The sequence below is a fragment of the Podarcis bocagei genome, assembly GCF_964188305.1.
Source record: "Podarcis bocagei genome assembly, chromosome: 8".
Classification (NCBI taxonomy): domain Eukaryota; kingdom Metazoa; phylum Chordata; class Lepidosauria; order Squamata; family Lacertidae; genus Podarcis; species Podarcis bocagei.
Window position 1 is genome coordinate 91,967,175 of NC_138133.1, and position 23,668 is coordinate 91,990,842.

General features: G+C 48.6%; 1 protein-coding gene and 1 long non-coding RNA gene across 2 annotated transcripts in view; one reads left to right on the forward strand and one right to left on the reverse strand.

Annotated features, from left to right (window-relative positions):
- The window catches only part of LOC308593200, a 98,557-nt gene that overhangs the window by 26,450 nt on the left and 48,439 nt on the right, over positions 1 to 23,668 (reverse strand). The window lies entirely within an intron of this gene.
- On the forward strand, positions 529 to 21,832 carry LOC308592900 (putative flap endonuclease 1 homolog). The gene is made up of 11 exons (XM_081204936.1): positions 529 to 678; positions 3,268 to 3,358; positions 6,585 to 6,687; positions 7,318 to 7,363; positions 7,536 to 7,621; positions 7,877 to 8,010; positions 11,091 to 11,151; positions 13,353 to 13,487; positions 14,910 to 15,061; positions 17,335 to 17,482; positions 19,776 to 21,832. Exons 1-11 carry the CDS (start codon positions 597 to 599, stop codon positions 19,839 to 19,841), a joined length of 1,104 nt encoding a protein of 367 aa, XP_081061062.1. The 5' UTR covers positions 529 to 596; the 3' UTR covers positions 19,842 to 21,832.

Sequence of the window (23,668 nt, forward strand, 5' to 3'; positions counted from 1 at the left end):
GGTGCTTTTATACCGTCAACCCTTCGGATGCAGAGCATTATAGAAATTTAGTTAACTTGGTGGAGTACACATTAAAAAACAAAACATAAGAACAGTGCTTTTTTCTGGGGGAACGCAGACCCCAATAATAATAATAATAATAATAATAATAATAATAATAATAATAATAATAATAATAATATATTTATACCCTGCCTATCTGGCTGAATTTCCCCAGCCACTCCCCATCCCTAAACATTTGGTGAATCTTTGTACTTTTGTCCATTGAATGCATTAATTTCCCCCATATGAACGATAAAAAGGTGATTTTCTTGAGTCAAAACGAAAAGTACACCCCTAAACATTTTTTTTAGGAAAGCGCTGCGTAAAGAATGGTTTGGAGCGTTTCACTTGGAAAGCACCGCGCGGCTGCAAGAAGGGGGCTCTCTGCACGTGCTCAGAGGCACTCTTGCCGGCAGCTGGGCGCGCCCCTTTCCGGCCCGGGCTCGCTCCCGCTTCCAGCTGGCCGGGCTCCTCCTCCTCCTCCCCGTCCGCCCCGGGAAGGAAGGGCGGCGGCGGCAGCGCGCAGAGCCGGAGGGGCGCGCAGGGATCCGGCCATGGGGATCGCCAGGCTGGCCGAGCTGATCCGGGAGGAGGCGCCGGACGCCGTGAGCTCGGTCCAGCTGGAAGACTACCGGGGTGAGCGCTGCCGCCGCCGCCGCCTTTTGCGCCCATCCTGGACCTCCCAGACTGCAGGCATCCCCAAACTCGGTGCGCAATTGTAGTTTTGGAACTACAATTCCCATCATCCCTGACCCCCGGTCCTGTTAGCTAGGGATGATGGGAGTTGTAGTCCCAAAAGCAGCTGGAGGGCTGAGTTTGGGGGTGCCTGTCCCAGAGGATCGCGGGCATCTCGGCCGGTTGGGCTAGATGATGACCTTTGGGTCTTTGGTGCAAGTTAAAGCTGGGTGCTCCAGCTGTTTTGGAACTACAGTTCCCATCATCCCTGACCTCTGGTCCTGTTAGCTAGGGATGATGGGAGTTGTAGTCCCAAAAGCAGCTGGAGGGCTGAGTTTGGGGATGCCTGTCCCAGAGGATCCCGGGCATCTCGGCCGGTTGGGCTCTATGATGACCTTTGGGTCTTTGGTGCAAGTTAAAGCTGGGTGCTCCAGCTGTTTTGGAACTACAGTTCCCATCATCCCTGACCTCTGGTCCTGTTAGCTAGGGATGATGGGAGTTGTAGTCCCAAAACAGCGGGAGGGCTGAGTTTGGGGGTGCTTGTCCCAGAGGATCGCGGGCATCTCGGCCGGTTGGGCTCTATGATGACCTTTGGGTCTTTGGTGCAAGTTAAAGCTTTGCCAGGGCAGGAACAGCATCTCCTTACAAAACTCCTTGTAGTCCTACTAGCGTAATTTGTTGATTACAGTTGCTCTTCAAATAATTCATATACAGTGGTATCTCGGGTTAAGTACTTAATTCGTTCCGGAGGTCCGTTCTTAACCTGAAACCGTACTTAACCTGAAGCACCACTTTAGCTAATGGGGCCTCCTGCTGCTGCCGTGCCGCTGGAGCCCGATTTCTGTTCTCATCCTGAAGCAAAGTTCTTAACCTGAAGCACTATTTTTGGGTTAACGGAGTCTGTAACCTGAAGCGTATGTAACTCAAGGGACCACTGTACAGTCATACCTCGGGTTGAATGTGCTTTGGGATGAGTGTGTTCGAGTTGCGCTCCGTGGCAACCTGGAAGTAACGGAGCGCGTTACTTTCGGGTTTTGCCGCTTGCGCATGCGCAGACGCTCAAAATGATGTCGCACATGCGCAGAAGCGGCGAAAAACGACGTGTGCGTGCGCAGACGTAGATGAGCCATTGCTGGTTATGTTTGCTTCTAGATGAGAACGGGGCTCCGGAACGGATCCCTTTCGCATCTAGGGGTACCACTGTACTTCTTCCAATCTTCTGAAAATCTCTGGTCCTGCAGGTTTCAAATGCTTCCTGTCATTTTGTCCAATTTTTTGTAAGGAGAAATATACGAAGCGTTACAAAGTAGAAAAAGAAATATTGGTTATAAGTTTGAAATGTGATAAGGGAAATAAGAAATGCATACTGAGAGATTAGATTGGGAAAATTTCAGACATGACTGACGGAAGTCAAAAAAACTGAATAAGATGGGAAAGTGTGTTTAATTATTGTTGAAAATGGTATGTTAAAAAACGAATAAAAATTATATTAAAAAAGGGAACAGCGTCTCCTGTGCAACTGTGGGAGCTGGAGCCGAACTAGGGAACTCGCTGCCGCAGGAACTTGGATGGGTTTAGAAGAGGGTTGGACAAATTCAGACTCTGCCTGGAGACCGTAAATGCTTCTGAATCCCAGAAACTGCAGAGCTCTTAAGCTCAAATCCTGCTTGCTGGCTGAGGCGTTTGGTTGGTCACTGTGAGGTCAGGATCTGGACTAAATGGGCCACTGGCCTGATCCGGCAGACTCTTCTTAGGTACTTAGGACCGAGTCTGAGGCTGAATCTGAGCATGTGCAGAGTGCCTTCCCCGCCAGCCGATTCATAGCCCCTCGCTCCTGCACCCAAAACACTCCCCTGTGCTCTGGCTTGGCCGTGTGGGGCGCAGAAGCCTCATGTAGGGGGTGCATGGTGCCCGAAGGGAGAAGGGGGTCTGTCTGGGAGTCTGGAGCCAGAATTTCTGACCGATGGGAAGGTGTTATTTATTTCGTCTGTTTACATCCCACCACCGTGGGGCTCAGAGTGGGGTCCATGGGGGTTCCCCGTGGCTTTCCTGCCCCCAAGCAGCCCTACTTGTCCTTAGACCGTCTCCTGGAACAAGTATTCCTATTTTATTTTATTTCCTAAAATTTATATTCTGCTTGAAAAGCTTTGTCTGCCGACTTTCCCCATTCCATTCCTAATTTTTATAAACTTCTATGCTGTCACCTTGCTAAACTCTCATTTTTCTAAACTAAGATGTCCCAAATGCTTCAGCCTTTCTTCAAAAGGGAGTCTCTCCAGTCCCTCCATCATTTTGGCTCTCCTTTTCTGAATCTTTTCTGCAATCTCCTTTTTGAGGTGAGGCAACCAGAACTATTCTCCTTTGCCTTTCCTTCCTCTCAGCCTAACCCTACCTCGCAGGGCTGTCGTTGTCGTGGGAATTAAGCAAAGAGCGGCAGAACCACGCATACGCCGCCTTGAGCTCCTTAGAAAAAAATGTGGGATAGAAACAGAACAAGCAGATACATATATAGAATAATGATGAAGTTCTTTTCCCTCCTGCTTGGCTCAGGGCGTGTGGTGGCGATGGATGTCTCTGTCGCTTTTTACCAGTTCCGCACGGCTATGCCAAAGATCTTCAACCGCCATGGGGAAAATATCAGGTGAGAAGTTGCAAGCAAGTTTAAAAAAAGAATGTTTGTTGATTTAAAAGCATTTGTAAGCCACTTAATACTAATAAACTGTTGAACTGATTTTATAATGAATTGATTCTGTATTATGTTACTGTTGTTAGCCGCTCTGAGCCCGGCTTCAGCTGGGGAGGGCGGGATATAAATAAAATTTTATTATTATTATTATGTCATGTTTTCTACTTTGGTGATCCCTCATAGCCGAGTAAGATAGTCTTCATAAACACGGTTTTAACAATGAGTGCATAAGTGACTGTGGAGGCCAATTCTGGATCCACACCTCCTTCCACAGTGGGGACATTGGTTTCCAGGCAGGAGTTGATCACGGTGTGGATTTTCCAAGCATGCCTTCCTCCTAGCACATTTCTCCCTTGCGTCCTGAGTTCGAGTGTCTTCAAAGCCTGTGACACCTTTGGTAAAGGCTGTTCTCCAACTGGAGCGCTCACAGGCCAGTGTTTCCCAGTTGTCGGTGTTTATACTACATTATTTTAGATTTGCCTTGAGACAGACTTTAAACCTCTTTTGTTGACCACCAACATTACGCTTTCTATTTTTAAGTTCAGAATAGAGTAGTTCATGGGTAGGGAAACTAAGGCCCAGGGGCCGGATCCGGCCCAATCGCCTTCTAAATCCGGCCTGCGGACGGTCCGGGAATCAGCGTCTTTTTACATGAGTAGAATGTGTCCTTTTATTTATAATGCATCTCTGGGTTATTTGTGGGGCATAGGAATTCATTCATTCCCCCCCCCAAAAAAAATATAGTCCGGCCCCCCATAAGGTCTGAGGGACAGTGGACTGGCCCCCTGCTGAAAAAGTTTGCTGACCCCTGGAGTAGTTGCTTTGGAAGACATGTACACACACTCGACTGCGGAACTGGCACTGTTGCAGGTGCCACATAATGCCCGTAATAGTCATTCTGCATTTGTAAGAACTCGCTCTTTTAGTGTAGTAGCACTTTGGAACTCCCCGCCTATTGATAGCAGGAAGGTGCCGTCACTGCACTCTTTTCTGCACCAGCTAAAAATATTTTTGTTTATGCAAGTCTTCCCAACTGTTTTTAGCCTATTGCTGTATTTTAACTTTTCCAAAGTCTTAACTGATTGCTGCTCCCCCCCCCACCCCCAGTTGATGGCTTTAATGTTTAATATTCTTTCTGTAAACCGCTTTGATGTGTTTTGCAATCAAGAGGTTTTCATAAATAAATACCGTATTTTTCGCTGTATAATATGCACCAGACCACAAGACGCACCTAGTTTTTGGAGGAGGAAAACAAGAAAAAAATTATTCTGAATCTCAGAAGCCAGAACAGCAAGAGGGATCACTGTGCAGTGAAAGCAGCAATCCCTCTTGCTGTTCTGGCTTCTGGGATAGCTGCGCAGCCTGCATTCACTCCATAAGACGCACACACATTTCCCTTTACTTTTTAGGAGGGAAAAAGTGAGTCTTATAGAGCGAAAAATGCAGTATATAAACATCATTAAAACAACAATAGAGCGTGGAACTAGTAAAACTGTTGGTTTCAAAGCGTATAAAAACAGAGATTGAGGCTGTCAAAGCCCATCTTCTGGGTTAGGAAAAGCCTGATGTCCCCAGTACAGGGACAATAGTGAAAAATGTTCAGGTCACCGCCCTGTGATATTTTGCAGGGTGTGGTGACAAAGGTAGAATTTCTCCAGGTGATCTCAGCGAGTCTTTCAGGTATTTCAAGTTTTTGTGCCCTCTCACTTTTGCTTTAAGCAGGCTGTTTCCTGGGTAATCACTGTTCCAGCTCGTTGTCAAACTGATGCCCCCAGTTTGCCAGTGTGAGATCTATGGATCTTAGACAATTTAAGGGTCTTGGTGGTTTGTGGGACGAGGCAGCAAAAGCAGCTAATGCTATTCTAGGCTGCATTGACGGAAGTCTAGCATCCAGATCAACAGAAGCAATAGGCTCGCTCTGTTCTGCCTTGGTCAGACCACAACTGGAATACTGTGTCCAGTTCTGGACACCACAATTTAAGAAGGATGTGGACAAGCTGAAAGGTGTGCAGAGGAGGGCAGCCAAAATGATCAAGGGTCTGGAAACCAAACCTTATGAGGAACGGTTGAAGGAGTTGAATATGTTTAGCCTGCAACAGAGGAGACTGAGAGGAGATAGGATAGTAAAGGTAAAGGGACTCCTGACATTAGGTCCAGTCGTGGCCAACTCTGGGGTTGCGGCGCTCATCTCACTTTACTGGCCGAGGGAGCCGGCGTACAGCTTCTGGGTCATGTGGCCAGCAGGACTGAGCCACTTCCGGTGAACCAGAGCAGCGCACCGAAACGCCGTTTACCTTCCCACCGGAGCGGTACCTATTTAGCTTTGCACTTTGATGTGCTTTCGAACTGCTAGGTTGGCAGGAGCAGGGACCGAGCAACGGGAGCTCACCCTGTCGTGGGGATTCAAACCGCCAACCTTCCAATTGGCAAGCCCAAAAGGCTCAGTGGTTTAGACCACAGCGCCACCCGCATCCCTTACCTTTTACCTTCTAGGCTGCATCAGCAGATGTCTAGTGTACATCCCACCTGAAGTCCTCTGTCTAGTCCTGGGTACATTAGTTTAATATTATTATTATTAACAAGTTGGAAGGTGTGCAGAGCAACCAATATGATAAAGGTTCTGGAAACGAAGCCTTATGAAGAGTGGTTGAAGGAGCCAGGTATGTTTAGCTTGGAGAGGAGGAGACTGAGAGGTGCTGGGTTGGTTATCTGAAGGGCTGTCACAGGGAAGAGGGAGCAAGCTTGCTTTCTGCTGCTCCGGAGGGGAGGACTTGAACCCATGGCTTCAAGTTACAAGAAGGGTAGAACTTTCTGATAGTAAGAGCTGTTTGCCAGTGGAACGGACATCCTGAGAAGGTGATGGACTCTCCTCCCTTGGAAGTTTTTAAGCAGAGCTTGGGTGGCCACCCGTCATGGATGCTTGAGCTGAGATTTCTGCATTGCAGGGGTCAGACTAGATGACCCTAGGGTCCTTCCAATTCTATGATTACCCCCACTTCCTCCTGGTCCATTCCACCGTGATGGTGATGCACAACTGCACTGGCAGGGCTTGAGTTTGAGTTCTGCCCAGGTCTCCCTGCTCACCCCCGTCTCCTTTGCATCCCTGCCCCCTTCTGTGGGGCTGCTTTGCTTTGCCTCCCCCCTGCCCCCTGCTCACACACTGCCTCCTCTTCTGTTCCAGTCCCCTGCAGGGGCTCTTTTACCGGACGATGCATCTCCTGGAAAACGGCGTCAAGCCCGTCTTCGTCTTCGATGGGAAACCCCCAGACCTCAAGGAGAGAGTGGTTCGTAAGAGGGGATCCTGGGTGGGATGGGAGGGCGAAACCCAAACACTGACCCCCAGGCCTGGCTAGAAGTGCAGGGGGAGAGTCTCACCCGCAAAGGCAGGGACCACATTGACCATGGAGAGAATTAGAAGTCTCTCCCCTCCCACCATTCACCCCATTTTCTTATTGCGGCCTGACTTTGCAATGTTTCAGGCTTCAGTTACTCTGCAACTGCACATCATCACCATCATAATTTATTATTTATACCCCGCCCATCTGACTGGGTCTCCCCAGCCACTCTGGGCGGCTTCCAACCAAATAGCAAAAACAATACAGTGTCAGACATTAAAAACTTCCCTAAACAGGGCTGTCTACAGGTGTCTTTTAAAAGTAAAATAGTTGTTTATTGCCTTAACATCTGGTGGGAGGGCGTTCCACAGAGCGGGTGCCACTACCAAGAAGGCCCTCTGCCTAGTTCCCTGTAACTTGGCTTCTCGCAGCGAGGGAACTGCCAGAAGGCCCTCGGCGCTGGACCTCAGTGTCTGGGCTGAATGATGGGGGTGGAGACGCTCTTTCATTCTCCCCCCATCCAGGAAAGGGAGAAGCAGTTCTGCGTAATTCTTCTTTCTGTCTCCGCTCCCCTTGCAGTTGGCGAAACGCGCTGCAGTCTCTGGAGCCAAGAGGAAAGCTGCAGGTAAGACTGTCTCAGACTCCCCTAGTTGGGGGTCACTGCCCCTTTTATTGGTGGGCAGTTGGGGCTACGGCAGGGAGAGCCCTGCCCCCAGACCCTCGGAGCCTGGCTTCGGCTGGGGAGGGCGGGATATAAATAAAAATTTATTTTTTATTATTCTTCCTGCGTCCTTCAGATCCTGCCGCGGACGAGCCCCCGCAACGGCTGCCGAGAAGAGACTCCGAGAGGCTGCTGGGTTACTTGGGGGTTCCCTGTGTGCAGGTACACAATGTCTCCTGCGTCTTGGGGTTGGGATAGATGGCCGCCTGGGGTCCCTTCCAACCCTACAAATCTATGCTTCCGTGTTCACATATTTACATCCAATGCAGCATATTTATATACTTATATGCGAGGGAACCTCTCTCTCTCCCCCCCCCCATAGAATCACAGAACTGTAGAGTTGAAAGGGACCCCTAAGGGTCATCCAGCCTAACCCCCTCTCCCCTCCTGCTCCCCTCCCTTTCCTCTCCCTCTTAGGCGCCAGCTGAGGCAGAAGCGACCTGTGCAGCTCTGGTGAAGTCCGGGCGCGCCTGGTGCACGGCCACAGAAGACATGGATGCGCTGCCCTTTGGAAGCTCGCGTCTCCTACGGCACCTGAACGCCAATAACAGGTGAGCGTGTCCTGGACATGAATGGAAGCAGTAAAGACTCTGGGCATGTGCAGAGTGCCTTCCCAGCTACCACAGGTCGGAGGCAGAGAGCCGCTGGGAGGGGTTTCCGGGGAGCAGAGTGTGTCACTTCCAAGCAAAATCGAGGCCTGAAACTCATTGTGGAAGTATCCTGTTCTATCTCTCTCTCTTTTTTAAAGCTTGTAACACTGGTTTACTAGTCATTAATATTACTTGTAGATTACAGAACATTTTAAATAGAATAGAAAATAAAATTGTGTCTATGTTCCTATAAGCTTTCTGAAATGCAAATTCATGGGAAACATGAACATGAACATTGACTTCCCTTTAATTCTCAACAATCATGACTACAGATGGGAAACAGCACGCAAGAATATAGAGGAGTTTCTCCCTTTTTATAATGCTGTTTGTACATAATTCTACCTTTGCTTCCCCATCTGCCATCGTCAGTCTTCCTGGGGTCCTTGTTTTCAAAAGTGTTTTTATGTTTTGTTTTTATGCACTATCCTGTTCTCACAGGGGCATTATCCCGCACCAGCAGGGGTGGCGCAAGGCGGGTGGGGGAGTGACAAAATGCTGTTTGGCACTCAACGTCTGCGAGAGATGCTATGGCTTTGGTGCCCGCAGGCTTCCTGCTGTCAAAACGGTCCGCCCGCCGGCTCCTCCACAAAAACTGGTTCCCACCAAAAAGATGAAATAAAGTCAGACCATAAAGGTAAAGGTAAAGGTAAAGGGACCCCTGACCATTAGGTCCAGTTGTGGCCGACTCTGGGGTTGCGGCGCTCATCTCTCTTTATTGGCCGAGGGAGCCGGCATACAGCTTCCGGGTCATGTGGCCAGCAGGACTAAGCCGCTTATGGCGAACCAGAGCAGCGCACGGAAATGCCGTTTACCTTCCCGCCGGAGTGGTACCTATTTATCTACTTGCACTTGCAAGTCCTAGGCTCTGTGGTTTAACAGTTTAACCCACAGCATCACCCACGTCCCAAGTAAAAATTCAATGGGGGGGGGGGTGACAATAAATTTTCTGCCCCGGGTACCACCTGACCTTTACACCACTGCCCACCAGACGCCCGTTATGGGAAACCCGCAACCAGGATTTGAGCAAAAAAGCCATTCTCCCCTCCTTTGTTTTTCAGCAATTGGTATTCCGAAGCATCACTGCCTCCGATTTTGGAGGCAGAGCAAAGCCGTTCTGGCTAGGAGCCCCTGATAGTCTTGCCCTCCATGAATCTGTCCAGAGCTCTTATAAAAGCCATTCCATCCGGCGCTCATTGCTCCTTCTTGTGGCAGTGAGTTCCACAGTTTAACTGTGCGCAGCACAAAGGAATTCTTTTATCCATCTTGAATTCAGCTTCATTGGATATCCCGTGAGTTGCTAGCCTTATGAGTGATACTTTTCTGTATCCTGTAATGGTGGCAGATTTTGAAACAAAACCATCCTTGTGTCTCCCCTTTCCGCCTTCTCTGACCCTGTCACAATAGCTGTTTCCTCTCCTGGTTTCTCAACAATCTGAGTTTGGCTTCGTGTTGCAAACATTGGCTTCCTGTTGCTCCTTCCCAAGGTGGCTTACAAATCTACCAGTGATGAAGCCACAAACTCTTCCTTGCGTAAACCAGCAAGAACTACAATAGCAGAAGTCGGTAAAACCTCTATTAAAATGGAATAACAGCAGACTGGAATCAAGAAGGTTTTTTTTTAGTGATTTTCTGAAACCCTGCAAAGTCATTACATATATTTCTCGCTCTCCTGGCATGTTAAAAAGTTGGCGAGTCTGTTCCAAGACCCAAAATGGGGATAAGATGGTGCTTTCTAGGAATGACACCTTTTCATGTGGTATGTGTAATGAGTAGCCAATAATAATAATAATAATAATAATAATAATAATAATAATAATATTTATACCCCACCCATCTGGCAGGGTTGCCCCAGCTTCCAATACATAGGAACATAATAAAACATTGAACAATACAAACTTCCCGATACAGGGCTGCTGTGGTGGATGGTGCCATTGAATGGGACACGGGGTCATAGAATCATGAAATTGTAGGGACACCAAGGGTCTGTCAGGAGTTCAGCCTACACTCGAGTAGGACCCTAGCAGAGACACATACCCGACTGGCATGTTCTCTCCCTCCTGGTCGATTGTTCGGGAGCTTCAAAAGCTTTCTTCTGCCCAAACATCACAGCGACCGATGCCAACAGACACCGGCACACTTAAGTATCCGCAGAGTTTGCACATCATGCGTAACAGACCTCAGCAACTTAGCATTTTGGCTAATCTACTTTATTTACATATAAACACACACGGAGCACTGCAAGATGGCTCCCTCTTCCTTCTAGCATCAGACGGCAAAGAGAAAAAGAACAAAGGACAATAGTCCCACTTCACGGAACACAGTAACACAAACATCCTGTTTCCGTCACTTCCCACGCTGTGGAGTCAAAACATATACCGTCATGTGAAAGACAACAATCTCATGACTGCAATCACGGAGCAGGAATTCTAACAGGGTCATCTAATCCAACCCCCTTCTTTTTTATATAATAATTTTTAAAAAAATAATAATATAAACATACGACAAACATCAATTCAAAATCCAAGTCCTGAGATTACTCTGAATCTCCTGACTTCCCCCTATCCCTTCCATGTGTCCTCGTAAAAATAATTACAACTGCACGTCAATAGTTATCTAGATATTTTTCTTTCTAAATTGCCCGTAGTTTCTGTTACTTACAAGTGTGATTAAAATCCTGCCAATGTTTTAACCTGCTTGCAATGGTCTTGTATATAAATTATGGACTTTCCCCATTCTTTTCCCAAAGTTATTGTCTTCTCGGCTTCTGAGCTTCCCAGTTAGTTTCGCCATTTTGGCAGAGTCCATCCTCTGGATTTGCCATTCTTCCCTGGTAGAATTCCTCTTCCTTCCATAGTCCAGCCCCCTTCAGCGCTGGCGTCACAGTGCAGGAATCCGTGGCCGGCCGTTGTGCAGTGAGAAATCGAGTCAACTTTGCTCCCTGGAGATGTAATGGATTCTATGTGGTTTTTTATCTCCTCTAGAGACCTGGAAGAGATCTCCTTGCCGGTGGTTCTGCAAAAGCTGGGCTTGACGCAAGAGCAGGTGAGGAGAGAGGGGCGTAGCAAGGGGGGCGGTAGGTGTGGCACGCCCCGGGTGTCCCCACTCAGGGGGGTGACAAAATGGCGGGCAGCACTCACCATGGGGCCTGCAGCACACCCGAGCCACGTGTCTTGGGTGCCTGTGTGCTGGGCCCGGGGGTAACCCAAGAAACGCAGTCCAGGTCCGGTCCAGAATCTAAAGGATCCGACAGTCAGTTGGACAGGGTCAAGGCAGGACACGAGGCAGGAAACCAGGCAAGGACAGGTACAGGATCTCAGGCAGGATCTGGCACACAGCAATGTAGCTCCCGCAACCTGGGGCGAGGTCCAATAGCCTTTTATCTCTGACGGGGTAACGGCCAGTCCTGATCCCCCGGCAACTCACCTCCCTGTCTCGCCCAAAGGTGAGCACTCCTCCTGCGAGTACTCAGGTCTCTCCTTCTCTCAGACCTCAGTCTCTGCAGCTTGGGAGACGTCGGTGGGTGACTAGACCCAGAGGCTGCTTCAGCCTCCCCTGACCCAACCGGTAGTGGAGCAGCTGTAAGTGATGGCCCAGCTGGAGGCAACGAGGTCATCCCGGCATCTGGAGCCAGGGCAGGATCAGGCCCCTGACTCCGCCCAGCTGGTGCTTGTTGCAGGGGAACCTGTGCAGACTGGGGCTCTTCAGAATCAGGCCCCAGACTTGGTTCAGGTGATGCCTGAGGCAAAGGATCCGGTGCAGACTGAGTCTCCTCTGGTTCTGAGTCCGAGTCCCAGGCCATCACAGCCTGGAGGCCCTACGCTGTCCATCCACTGCCCCCTCCCCCCAATGTAGGTGGCTGAGGCCCCACGGCACACCCCGCCCCATCCCTATGGGCAGTGTGCCCCTCCATCCCTATGGGTGCCACGCGCCCTGTGTCTGTCGGACTTGCGTTCAACCGAGCGACTCCTCCAGTTGAGTCCTCTGACATGATTAACAACCTGAGCTTCTGATAAGGCTCGTTCCCCCGTTACGCAGAGTATCCAGCACAGGGAAGGAATGAGAAATATGAGCTACATGCTAAGAGTTTTATTACTAAGCTACGCAGACAGAAAAGAAATATATCCTCTCTCTGTGAGAGCAGAGAGCAACTCTAAAAACAAAGGAACAGGAAACCAGTAATAGCAACAACCGTCTCCTGTCTTCCGTGAGACTTCCAATAGCCTGGAAGCTCTGGAATGTAAACAGAGTCTTGTGACTCCAAAGCCCTGCACAGCGGCAACAAACAGAAACCAACAGTGCCGTCCTTATGGTGCCTCCCATCCCTCCCTCTGGGCGCCGTGTGCCGTCTCCATGGGTGCCACGCCTCCCACCCCTATGGGCACGCTGTCCTAGATGCCCGATAGGCTTCCTCCGCCACTGTGAGGAGAGGCTGGTTCTGCAGAAGAACTGGGAGCAGCTGTTCAGAAGCAGAACCAGGAGCAGAACTGGGAGCACCTTTGAAGGTGACCCGGAAACTGCAATTAATCCAGAATGCGGCAGCTAGACTGGTGACTGGGAGCGGCTGCCGACACCATATAACACCGGTCTTGAAAGACGTAAACTGGCTCCCAGTACGTTTCCGAGCACAACTCAAAGTGTTGGTGCTGACCTTGAAAGCCCTAAACGGCCTCGGTCCAGAATACCTGAAGGAGCGTCTCCACCCCCATCGTTCTGCCCGGACACTGAGGTCCAGCGCTGAGGGCCTTCTGGCGGTTCCCTCCCTGCAAGAAGCCAAGTTACAGGGAACCAGTCAGAGGGCCTTCTCGGTAGTGGCACCCGCCCTGTGGAACGCCCTCCCACCAGATGTCAAAGAGATAAACAACTAGCAGACTTTTAGAAGACATCTGAAGGCAGCCCTATTTAGGGAAGCTTTTAATGTTAAATAGGTTATTGTATTTTAGTGTTTTATTGGAAGCCGCCCAGAGTGGCTGGGGAAACCCAGCCAGATGGGCGGGGTATAAATAATAATAATAATAAATAATAATAATAATAATAATAATAATAATAATAATAATAATAACAACAATAATAACAATAATAACAATAATAATAATAATAATAATTATTATTATTATTATTATTATTATTATTATTATTATTATTATTATTATTATTATTATTATTATTATCCTGCTGTGTTGTGTGACGCTGGTGTCTTCCTCCCTCCTCTCCTCTTCCCATTCCTGCGCCTTTCCTGAATACAGTTTGTGGACCTCTGCATCCTGCTGGGCTGTGATTACTGCGAAAAGATCCGGGGTCTGGGCCCCAAGAAGGCCTTGCCGCTGCTGCGGCAACACGGGAGCATTGAGCAGGTCCTGCGCTCTGCCTGCAGTGCTCAGGTATGTTGTTGTTGTTTAGTCGTTTAGTCATGTCCGCCTCTTTGTGACCCCCTGGACCAGAGCATGCCAGGCCCTCCTGTCTTCCACTGCCTCCCGCAGTTTGGTCAAACTCAGGCTGGCAGCTTCGAGAACACTGTCCCACCATCTCATCCTCTGTCGTCCCCTTCTCCTTGTGCCCTCCATCTTTCCCAACATCAGGGTCTTTTCCAGGCAGTCCTCTCTTCTCATGAGGTGGCCAAAGTCTTGGAGCCTCAGCTTCAGGATCTGTCCTTCCAGTGAGCACTCAGGGCTGGTTTCCTTCAGAATGGAGAGGTTTGATCTTCTTGCAGTCCATGGGACTCTCAAGAGTCTCCTCCAGCACCAGAATTCAAAAGCATCCATTCTTCAGCGATCAGCCTTCTTGATGGTCCAGCTCTCACTTCCATACATCACTACGGGGAAAACAATAGCTTTAACTATACGGACCATTGTTGGACGCTCAGGTATAATAATAATAATAATAATAATAATAATAATAATAATAATAATAATAATAATAATATTTCCAGAGGCGGCCTTGCTTCTGAATCTCCGTTGCTGGGAACCCCAGGAGGGGAGAGGGCTGCTCTTTTGCACAGATCCTCCTTGCAAGTTTCTCCAAGGCAGAGTGCTGTACCAGATGCAGAGGCAGTTTTAGGGTGGCGCAACCGGTGCGCCCACACTGGGCGCCACACGGCAGGGGAGCAACACCAGTGCTGTAGGGGTGTCAAAACTTAGCCTTGCACTGGGCGCCTCTGAAATTTGAAAGCTCAAAGTCAGCTAGACGGGCCGCCGGCCTGATCCTGCACACTCTTCTTTATGTTCTTAAGATGGTTCCTGTAGCTCAGGGTTCAGCAAACGTTTTCAGCAGGGGGCCGGTCCACTGTCCCTCAGTCCTTGTGGGGTGCAGGAATATATTTTTTGGGGGGGAAATGAACGAATATGCTCCACAAATAACCCAGAGATGCATTTTAAATAAAAGCACACATTCTACTCGTGTAAAAACACCAGGCAGGCCCCACAAATACCCCAGAGATGCATTTTAGAAGACATCTGAAGGCAGCCCTGTTCAGGGAAGTTTTTAATGTGTGACATTCTAATGTATTTTTAATCTTTCTTGGAAGCAGCCCAGAGTGGCTGGGGAAACCCAGCCAGATGGGCAGGGTACAAATAAATAAATTATTATTATTAATAAAAGTGCACATTCTGCTAATGTAAAAGCATGCTGATTCCTGAACCATCCACGGGCCAGATTGAGAAGGCAATTGGGCCGGATCCGGCCCCCGGGCCTGAATTTGCCTCCCCATGTGTGTATCTGCTGCAGGCTGCAGCTCAGGGTTGATGGGCGAAGGGCAGGTAACTTTCTTTCTTACAGGTTAATGCTGAAAATCCTACTCTTTGCAGAAGCACCCGTTGCCTGAAAACTGGCCCTTGGAAGAGACCCGGCGGCTCTTCCTGCACCCCGAGGTGGCCGAGCCGAGCCAAGTGGTGCTAGAGTGGCGGGAGCCAGACGAGGAGGGGCTGCTGCAGTTCCTGGCACATGAGAAGCACATGGCGTGAGTAGTGGTGTGAAATTCTCGAGCATGATCTATTGGAGAATATTTGCAATGAATGAGAATATTAGAGAATTTTCATTTAAAACAGAATATTCATTTTAGCGCATTGAAAATGATAGCGTTTTAATGCATTGAAAATGATATAATTAGTTAATATACATGTTTATTCATGGGTAAACTTGTTCAGATGGCAACCAAAGACTGTACAGATACTTTTATTCAATGGGGCAAGGCAGTGAATTCACATTCTTTGATTTTCTCCCCCTGTAGCTCACATTTCAGATTTCAGAACTGCCAATGGTGAATGATACAATGCCCAGTAATGTAACTGGATTAAAAAAAAAATCATTATTCATTCCTTACACTGGCAATATCACAGCTTGACTTATTATTTACTAGATTTTTTTAAATGTGGGTTGTAAAACTGGTTCTTACATTAGAATTTACAGTTTGTGGAGAATGTTCTCTGGAGAATTTCCTAGCAGGGAATATTCTCGAGGATATTCTCCGGAGGGTATTCTCACCTCACATCACAAGGCGCGAGTGTGGCTGCTCTTGCAAGATGCTTGTTTGGCTAATAATAATAATGATAATAATAATTTGTTTATACCCCGCCCATCTGGGCCACTCTGAGTGGCTTCCAACAAAACACTAAAATACAATAACCTATTAAGCATTAAAAGCTTCCCTTCAGATGTCTTCTAAAAGTCAGGTAGTTATTTTTCTCTTTGGCATCTGATGGGAGGGCGTTCCGCAGGGTGGGTGCCACTACCGAGAAGGCCCTCTGCCTGGTTCCCTGTAAGCTCACTTCTCGCAGGGAGGGAACCACCAGAAGGCCCTTGGCGCTGGATCTCAGTGTCTGGGCTGAACGATGGGGGTGGAGACCCTCCTTCAGGTATACTGGGCCTTTGAGGCCATCTAGGGCTTTCAAGGTCAGCACCAACACTTTGAATTGTGCTCAGAAATGTACTGGGAGCCAATGAAGGTCTTTCAAGACTGGTGTTATATGGTCCCAGCAGCCGCCCCCAGTCACCACTCTGGCTGCCGCATTTTGGATTAGTTGTAGTTTCCGGGTCACCTTCAAAGGTAGCCCCACTTAGAACGCATGGCAGTAGTCCAAGCGGGAGATAACCAGAGCATGCACCACTCTGGTGAGACAGACCGTGGGCAGCGAGGGTCTCATCCTGCGTACCAGATGGAGCTGATAAACAGCTGCCCCGGACACAGAATTGACCTGTGCCTCCATGGACAGCTGTGAGTCCAGAATGACTCCCAGGCTGCGCACCTGGTCCTTCAGGACCGGCGTTTTGTGGCCTTGGCATAGCAAAGGAAGGAGCGAAGGGACCATATGTTTCTGGACTGCAACTCCCATCAGCCAGCACAGCTTTCTGCTTTTGCACATGCCCTGATCTGCGAAAAAGGCCACTTTTCCTAGCCTTCCCCTCTATTTCCCTTGAATCTGCCGCCTTTCTTTCTCAGAAGGCGGTGGTCTCTCCTTCCTTGGAGGTTTCTAAGCAGAGGTGGGATGGCCACTGGTCATGGATGCTTTAGCTGAGATTCCTGCATTTCAGGGGGTTGGACTAAAAAGCCCATTGGGTGGAGAAATAGGAACAACAATACATATGTGGTGGAGGTGTGAGGAAATTAAGAAATTTTGGATAGTAGTACATGAAGAACTAAAGAAGATGTTGAAAATATCAATAACAAAGAAACCAGAGACATATCTTCTTGGATTGATAGATGATGAGATACCACGGGGTTAAAAAAGAATTTTTCTATATGCAAGTACAGCTGCTAGAATAGTGATTGCTGCTAGGGGGAAGTCACAAACTATACCCACAAAGGAGGAACGGATCTGTAAACTAAATGAATATTTAATTTTGGCAAAATTAACTGCTATAATAAGAAATCAGTCGAATCAAAAATTAAAAACGGAGTGGAAATGTTTTGATGAATATATGGCAAAATATTGCTCAAAAAAAGATGCGCTAACATGCCTAGATTAAAATGCGAAGTACTGGATGGAAGAAAAATTAGTAAGGAAATGTGGAGAAAATCGAGTGGGGGTGGGGGGAAGTGGGAGGAAGGAGAAAAGAATAATATGATGGATTGAGGAAATGGAAATGTATGGGGGGATGGGGAGGAAATGGTGTTGGCTTTGGTATATCTGTATTATCTGTGAAAACAAATAATAATAATAATAAAAATTAGAAAGAAAAAACCCATCGGGTTCAATTCTTTGATACTCTTTGACCCGAGCGCCTGCTTCACAGCAAGCGCCGGGTTCGCAGCCGATTGGAGAAGTGGCGGGCCGCCTGCCTGAAGAGAGCCCAGCCCCAGTCGCCTGGCCCCGTGAGTAAGGGCAGCAAGAAGCAGCAGAGGATGGTGGAGTTCTTCCAGGTCAAGAAGCGGCCGCGCAAGGTGAGGAGGAGAGGGAGGAGTTGCCCCTGGACCTTAATAATAATAATAATAATAATAATAATAATAATAATTTATTATTTATACCCCACCCATCTGGCATTAAATATTAAAATATTAAATACAGCATTAAATATTAAAAGCTTCCCTAAACAGGGCTGCCTTCAGATGTCTTTTAAAAAGAAGATAGCTGCTTATTTCCTTCACATCTGAAGGGAGGGCGTTCCACAGGGCAGGTGCCACTACCGAGAAGGCCCTCCACCTGGTTCCCTGTAAGCTCACTTCTCGCAGGGAGGGAACCACCAGAAGGCCCTCGGCGCTGGACCTCAGTGTCTGGGCTGAACGATGGGGGGTGGAGACGCTCCTTCAGATATACTGGGCTTTTGAGGCCATTTAGGGCTTTCAAGGTCAGCACCAACACTTTGAATTGTGCTCGGAAACGTACTGGGAACCAATGTAGGTCTTTCAAGACTGGTGTTATATGGTCTCGGCGGCCGCTCCCAGTCCCCAGTCTAGCTGCCGCATTCTGGATTAGTTGCAGTTTCCGGGTCACCTTCAAAGGTAGCCCCACGTAGAGCGTATTGCAGTAGTCCAAGTGAGAAATAACTAGAGCATGCGCCACTCTGGCCAGACAGTCTGCGGGCAGGGAGGGTCTCAGCCTGCATACCAGATGGAGCTGGTAAACAGCTGCCCTGGACACAGATTTGACCTGAGCCTCCATGGACAGCTGTGAGTCCAAAATGACTCCCATATTGCAGAGCAGCCTTCCACATCCTGGCGCCTTCCAGAGGTTTCGGACTACAACTCCCACCAGCCCCAGCCAGCATGGGAGTTGTAGCGCAAAACCTCTGGAGGACACCAAGTTGATTGAAGGCCAGAAGTGGAGCACCTTCCCCGTAAGTCAGAGCGGTGAGTCTGGGGAAAGGGGTTAGTTCTGGAGCATCACTTCCCAAAGTAGACGGTAGGGGCCCCATAGAGGGTGGTGGGATTACCTGGGGGGCGGGGCGCTGAGGGGCAAGAGGGCTTTGGAGGTCATGACTCTCAGGCTTGACTATCAAGCTGGTATCCCTGGATCAAGCCCATCCATTTTGTTGAAATAAGCAAACCTGATTGCTTTACAGTGGTATCTCAGGTTACATACGCTTCAGGTTACAGACTCCGCTAACCCAGAAATAGTACCTCAGGTTAAGAAGTTTGCTTCAGGATGAGGACAGAAATCGTTCTCCGGCAGCGCGGCAGCAGCAGGAGGCCCCATTATCTAAAGTGGTGCTTCAGGTTAAGAACAGTTTCAGGTTAAGTACGGACCTCCGGAACGAATTAAGTACTTAACCCAAGGTACCACTGTAATTGGATTTTGGGGGGAAATGTGCAATTAATTGCAGCTCTTTTTAATAATAATAATAATAATAATAATAATAATAATAATAATAATAATAATAATAATAATAATAATTTATTTATTTGTACCCCGCCCATCTGGCTGGGTTTCCCCAGCCACTCTGGGCAGCTTCCAACAAAGATTAAAAATACATTAAAATGTCACCCATTAAAAACTTCCCTGAACTAGACTGCCTTCAGATGTCTTCTATAAGTCTGGTACTTGTTTTTCTCTTTGACATCTGGTGGGAGGGTGTTCCACAGGGTGGGTGCCACCACCGAGAAGGCCCTCTGCCTGGTTCCTTGTAACTTTGCTTCTTGCAGGGAGGGAACCGCCAGAAGGCCCTTGGCACTGGACCTCAGTGTCTGGGCAGAATGATGGAGGTGGAGACGCTCCTTCAGGTCTACTGGACTGAGGTCATTTATTTCCTTGACATCTGATGTGAGGGCATCCCACAGGGCGGGCGCCACCACCGAGAAGGCCCTCTGCCTGGTTCCCTGTAACCTTACTTCTTGCAATGAGGGAACCGCCAGAAGGCCCTCGGTGCTGGACCTCCGTGTCTGGGCAGAACAATGGGGGTAAGATGCTCCTTCAGGTATCCTGGGCCTTTGAGGCCATCTAGGGCTTTCAAGGTCAGCACCAACACTTTGAATTGTGCTTGGAAACATACTGTGTTTCGCTGTGTTGTTATCTTCCGTAGTGGATTGTGCAAACCCCTATTCTTAATGCAATTTGTAGACTAGCATACACCGGGGGTGGGGGGTGGGGGTTGACCCTAAGAAGTTTGGGAGTCTGCTCCAAGGTGTCCTGGGCATCAACGGAAGTAATTATGGCATGCTTTGTCCTGTGAGTTCCTGTCGAAAATGCCTCATGGCTGAGTTGTGCCCCTTATTCTGACTTGGCTGTTCTTCTCCGCAGATACCGAAACCCGGCAGGAAGAAGATGAAGACCCAGGAACAGCCAGGAACGGCAGTGGAGACTTGAGCAAATAGCTCCCTTTTTCCGCTGGCTTGCAAGGGCCGCACTCCAGGAAGTCTTTGGAAGGTGTTACCTGGCTGTTCAGGCTTGCTGGCACCCTCAACATTGCATTTCATTCATTTAACAACATTCGTATGCCCCTAAATTCTCAGATCACAGTGATCTTCAGGAAACTGGACTCCTTCTTTCATCTCCTCTGAGCAGGTGGCAGTCTGCCCTTTGACATTTCCCTTTCCCTGACCTTCCTGTCTTTCGTACCAGACTCCTGCCATTGGCATTTTCAAGTTTTCTTCATTGCTTCTGTGTCCCCATTGCAGCCTGCCTGGTCCGTGGTGCCCTCTCCACTTCTTATAATCCTGCAGGAAGATTCCTTGCCTCGGCCTCTTTCTCATATTACAGAAATAAGCCAATTCAAGGAGTCGCTGCAGACAGAGGTGTGATTCTGAATTCTGGCTGCTGTCCAGTTCTGTGGTTGTTTGAGGCATGCAGTCTGTTGGGTCAAAGGCGGAGAGGACGGACAAGAACAAGACCCTGGACAGCTCCAGTGGGCTCTTGTGAAAGTTTGTTGGGTCATGTATCTTCTGACTCACTGAATCTGCTGCAATAAATTTGATTTATTGCCACTCCGACAAACTTCCAATGGCGCCTACACGCTTCTACTCCGTGCGCAACCGCTCTCTCCAGTTGCCAGATAATAGCAGAGTTCACACGCAGCGGCAAATGGCTTCTCCGTGTCGATGTGGTGTCCTCAGTAACGCAGCTCGACACCTGTGCTTCTAATCCAAAACTCTTTATTTAAAGGTAAAGGTAAAGGGACCCCTGACCATTAGGTCCAGTTGTGGCCGACTCTGTGGTTGCGGCGCTCATCTCGCTTTATTGGCCGAGGGAGCCGGCATACAGCTTCCGGGTCATATGGCCAGCATGACTAAGCCGCTTCTGGTGAACCAGAGCAGCGCACGGAAACGCCGTTTACTTTCCCGCCGGAGCGGTACCTATTGATCTACTTGCACTTTGACGTGCTTTCAAACTGCTAGCTTGGCAGGAGCTGGGACTGAGCAACGGGAGCTCACCCCATCGTGGGGATTCGAACCGCCGACCTTCTGATCGGCGAGTCCTAGGCTCTGTGGTTTAACCCACAGCGCCACCGGATAATAGCGGAGTTCACATGCAGCAGCAAATGGCTTGTCCGTGTCGACGTGGTGTCCTGCTCGACACCAGTGCTTCTAATCCAAAACTCTTTACTTAGTAGCGCTCAAAACAGAAAAGAAAACCTGCAGAACCTAGCTGCATGTTCACAGCTCTCTGCCTCTTAACGAAAACTACATGACCTTGCTAACGAAGCACGGATCATGTGGGCAGTGCGCCCAGTTGATAAGAACGCTCCTGGAGTGTTAACTCCTGACAGTCCAGAACCATAACAGCTCTGCTGCCTGAAATGTCCTGGCTAGCGCCAGCAGAAGCCTAGCCTTACGCAGGCAGCCAAGAACGATTGGCAAGGGCTTCTCCTCTGAGCCCGATGAGGGTGGCAAGGCTGTGCCCTCCAGCTCGAAGGGTCCCAGATAAAGGTAATGTTCCCCATCCCCGAGGAAGCAGCTTGGACCGAGGGCACAGAATTGTAGATGTGGAAGGGACCCCTAAGGCTCATCTAGTCTAAGCCCCCTGCAATACAAGAACCACAAGCCACTGGACTCTGGGTCTCCTGCCCCTTATCTCCTATTTTCTAAATTTACATTTCCTTATTTTTTTACTTTGCTTCCAGGGTGGTTTTCCTTCAAAACGTCAGCCTCAATCTGCCACTATACATACATATGCGTCACAGGCAAGTGCTGGGAGCATTTGAAGGACCTAGCAACGTCCTTGGCCTGCAAAGTCCTGACACAAACTGGATTTTTTTGCAAACCAGTTTACCTCCTGTTACCTGCTTGTCCCGCACAGCTGTTACTCTCTGCGCTGCCGTTCTGGCGTTTTACAATAAACAAATCCCTGTTCTACCCAAATTGAAACCCGGTGGTATTTTGCTCATGTCTCTTGGGAATTAAAGGGTGTGCAGCATTAACTCCTGGGGTGCACTGTGGGTCCAGGACCCTGGAATATTATGCCTCCAGGCTGAGATACGTTTACAGGTGAGTTTGTGCGTTACCTGTCATCAGGGCCAGGTGTAGACTTGAATGTGAGAAGAGCCTGCTGGATCAGGCCAATGGGGGACCATCTAGTCAACAACAACAACAACAACAACAACAATCTATTTATTTATACCCCGCCCATCTGGCTCCCCAGCCACCTTGGGCGGCTTCCAACAAAGTAGTAAAATACAAGAGTCTATTAAACATTAGAAGCTTCCCTGAACAGGGCTGCCTTCAGATGTCTTCTAAAAGTCTGGTAGTTGTTTTTCTCTTTGACATCTGGCGGGAGGGTGTTCCACAGGGTGGGCGCCACCACCGAGAAGGCCCTCTGCCTGGTTCCCTGTAACTTGGCTTCTCGCAGCGAGGGAACCGCCAGAAGGCCCTCGGAGCTGGACCTCAGTGTCCAGGCAGAACGATGGGGGTGGAGACGCTCCTTCAGATATACTGGACCGAGGCCGTTTAGGGCTTGAAAGATCAGCACCAACACTTTGAATTGTGCTCAGAAACCTACTGAGAGCCAATGCAGATCTCTCAGGACCGGTGTTATATGGTCTCGGCGGCCACTCCCAGTCACCAGTCTAGCTGTCGCATTCTGGATTAATTGCAGTTTCCGGGTCACCTTCAAAGGTAGCCCCACATAGAGCGCATTGCAGTAGTCCAAGCGGGAGATAACCAGAACATGCACCACTCTGGTGAGACAGTCTGCGGGCAGGGAGGGTCTCATCCTGCGTACCAGATGAGAGCTGGTAGGCAGCTGCCCTGGACACAGAATTGACCTTCGCCTCCATGGACAGCTTTGGTGACAGTGTGCAACAACAGAATATTTTTGTTCTTTCTGCCTGAGAGGTTCAAATTGCAATTTGACTCCCCTATCACCTGGGGGCTATTTATATTCTGCCTGTAGGAACTGCTCTTTGTCTTGAGTAAACGCCAGCTTCACAAAGCACCCCTGTGACATGAAGCCTGAAGCATTTTTTTAAAAAGGCTAGTTCGGCAGCATTTGAAATACTGGTTTGTCCCTGTAAAGATGTCTCCTTGCTCCTCTGTCTGCAGTTTGCTGCAATTTTCTCTGGGAGCCCACCATTCTTGTTAAGTTGTTGCAAAGGTACCATTGCAATGAGACATCCTTTACCTGGGGAACTCCCTGCCACAGGAGGTGGAGGTGGCGACTCGCATAGGATCAGATAAAACTATGAGGGATAAGGCTATTGTCAAATATCTTTTTTAAGGACATTATACAGGGGTGTGTGCTTGTTGACATAATGTTTGCCCTCCCTGTGGCCAAAACAGACTCTCCGAGAGGCTTGCAAACATCATTTTTAAGACTGCCCCTGCCCTCAGGCTCAGCATCTAAAAAAAAAGATATCAGAAGAAAATAACAAGTGCAGACAACTGCTGGAGATGTGGAAGTGAAAATGCAAACTTAGTACATATGATGATTAACTGCCCGATGACAAGATCATTTTGGTGCGAGGTGAGGATATATATATAGCAAGAGTAATAAAAAGAAATTGTTATTTAGGGAATTTGAATTTAATTCTAAATTATATACTGGAAACGTGGGAGATTACAAGGGGTAAAAAAAAAAAAAGGATGTGCTGTGCCATATTAGAAGCAAAAAAACTTGTTTTGATGAATTGGAAGAGCCGCAAAAATATTCCATTGAGCACATGGATTGACAATATGGACAGACTAGCGACATATGAGTGA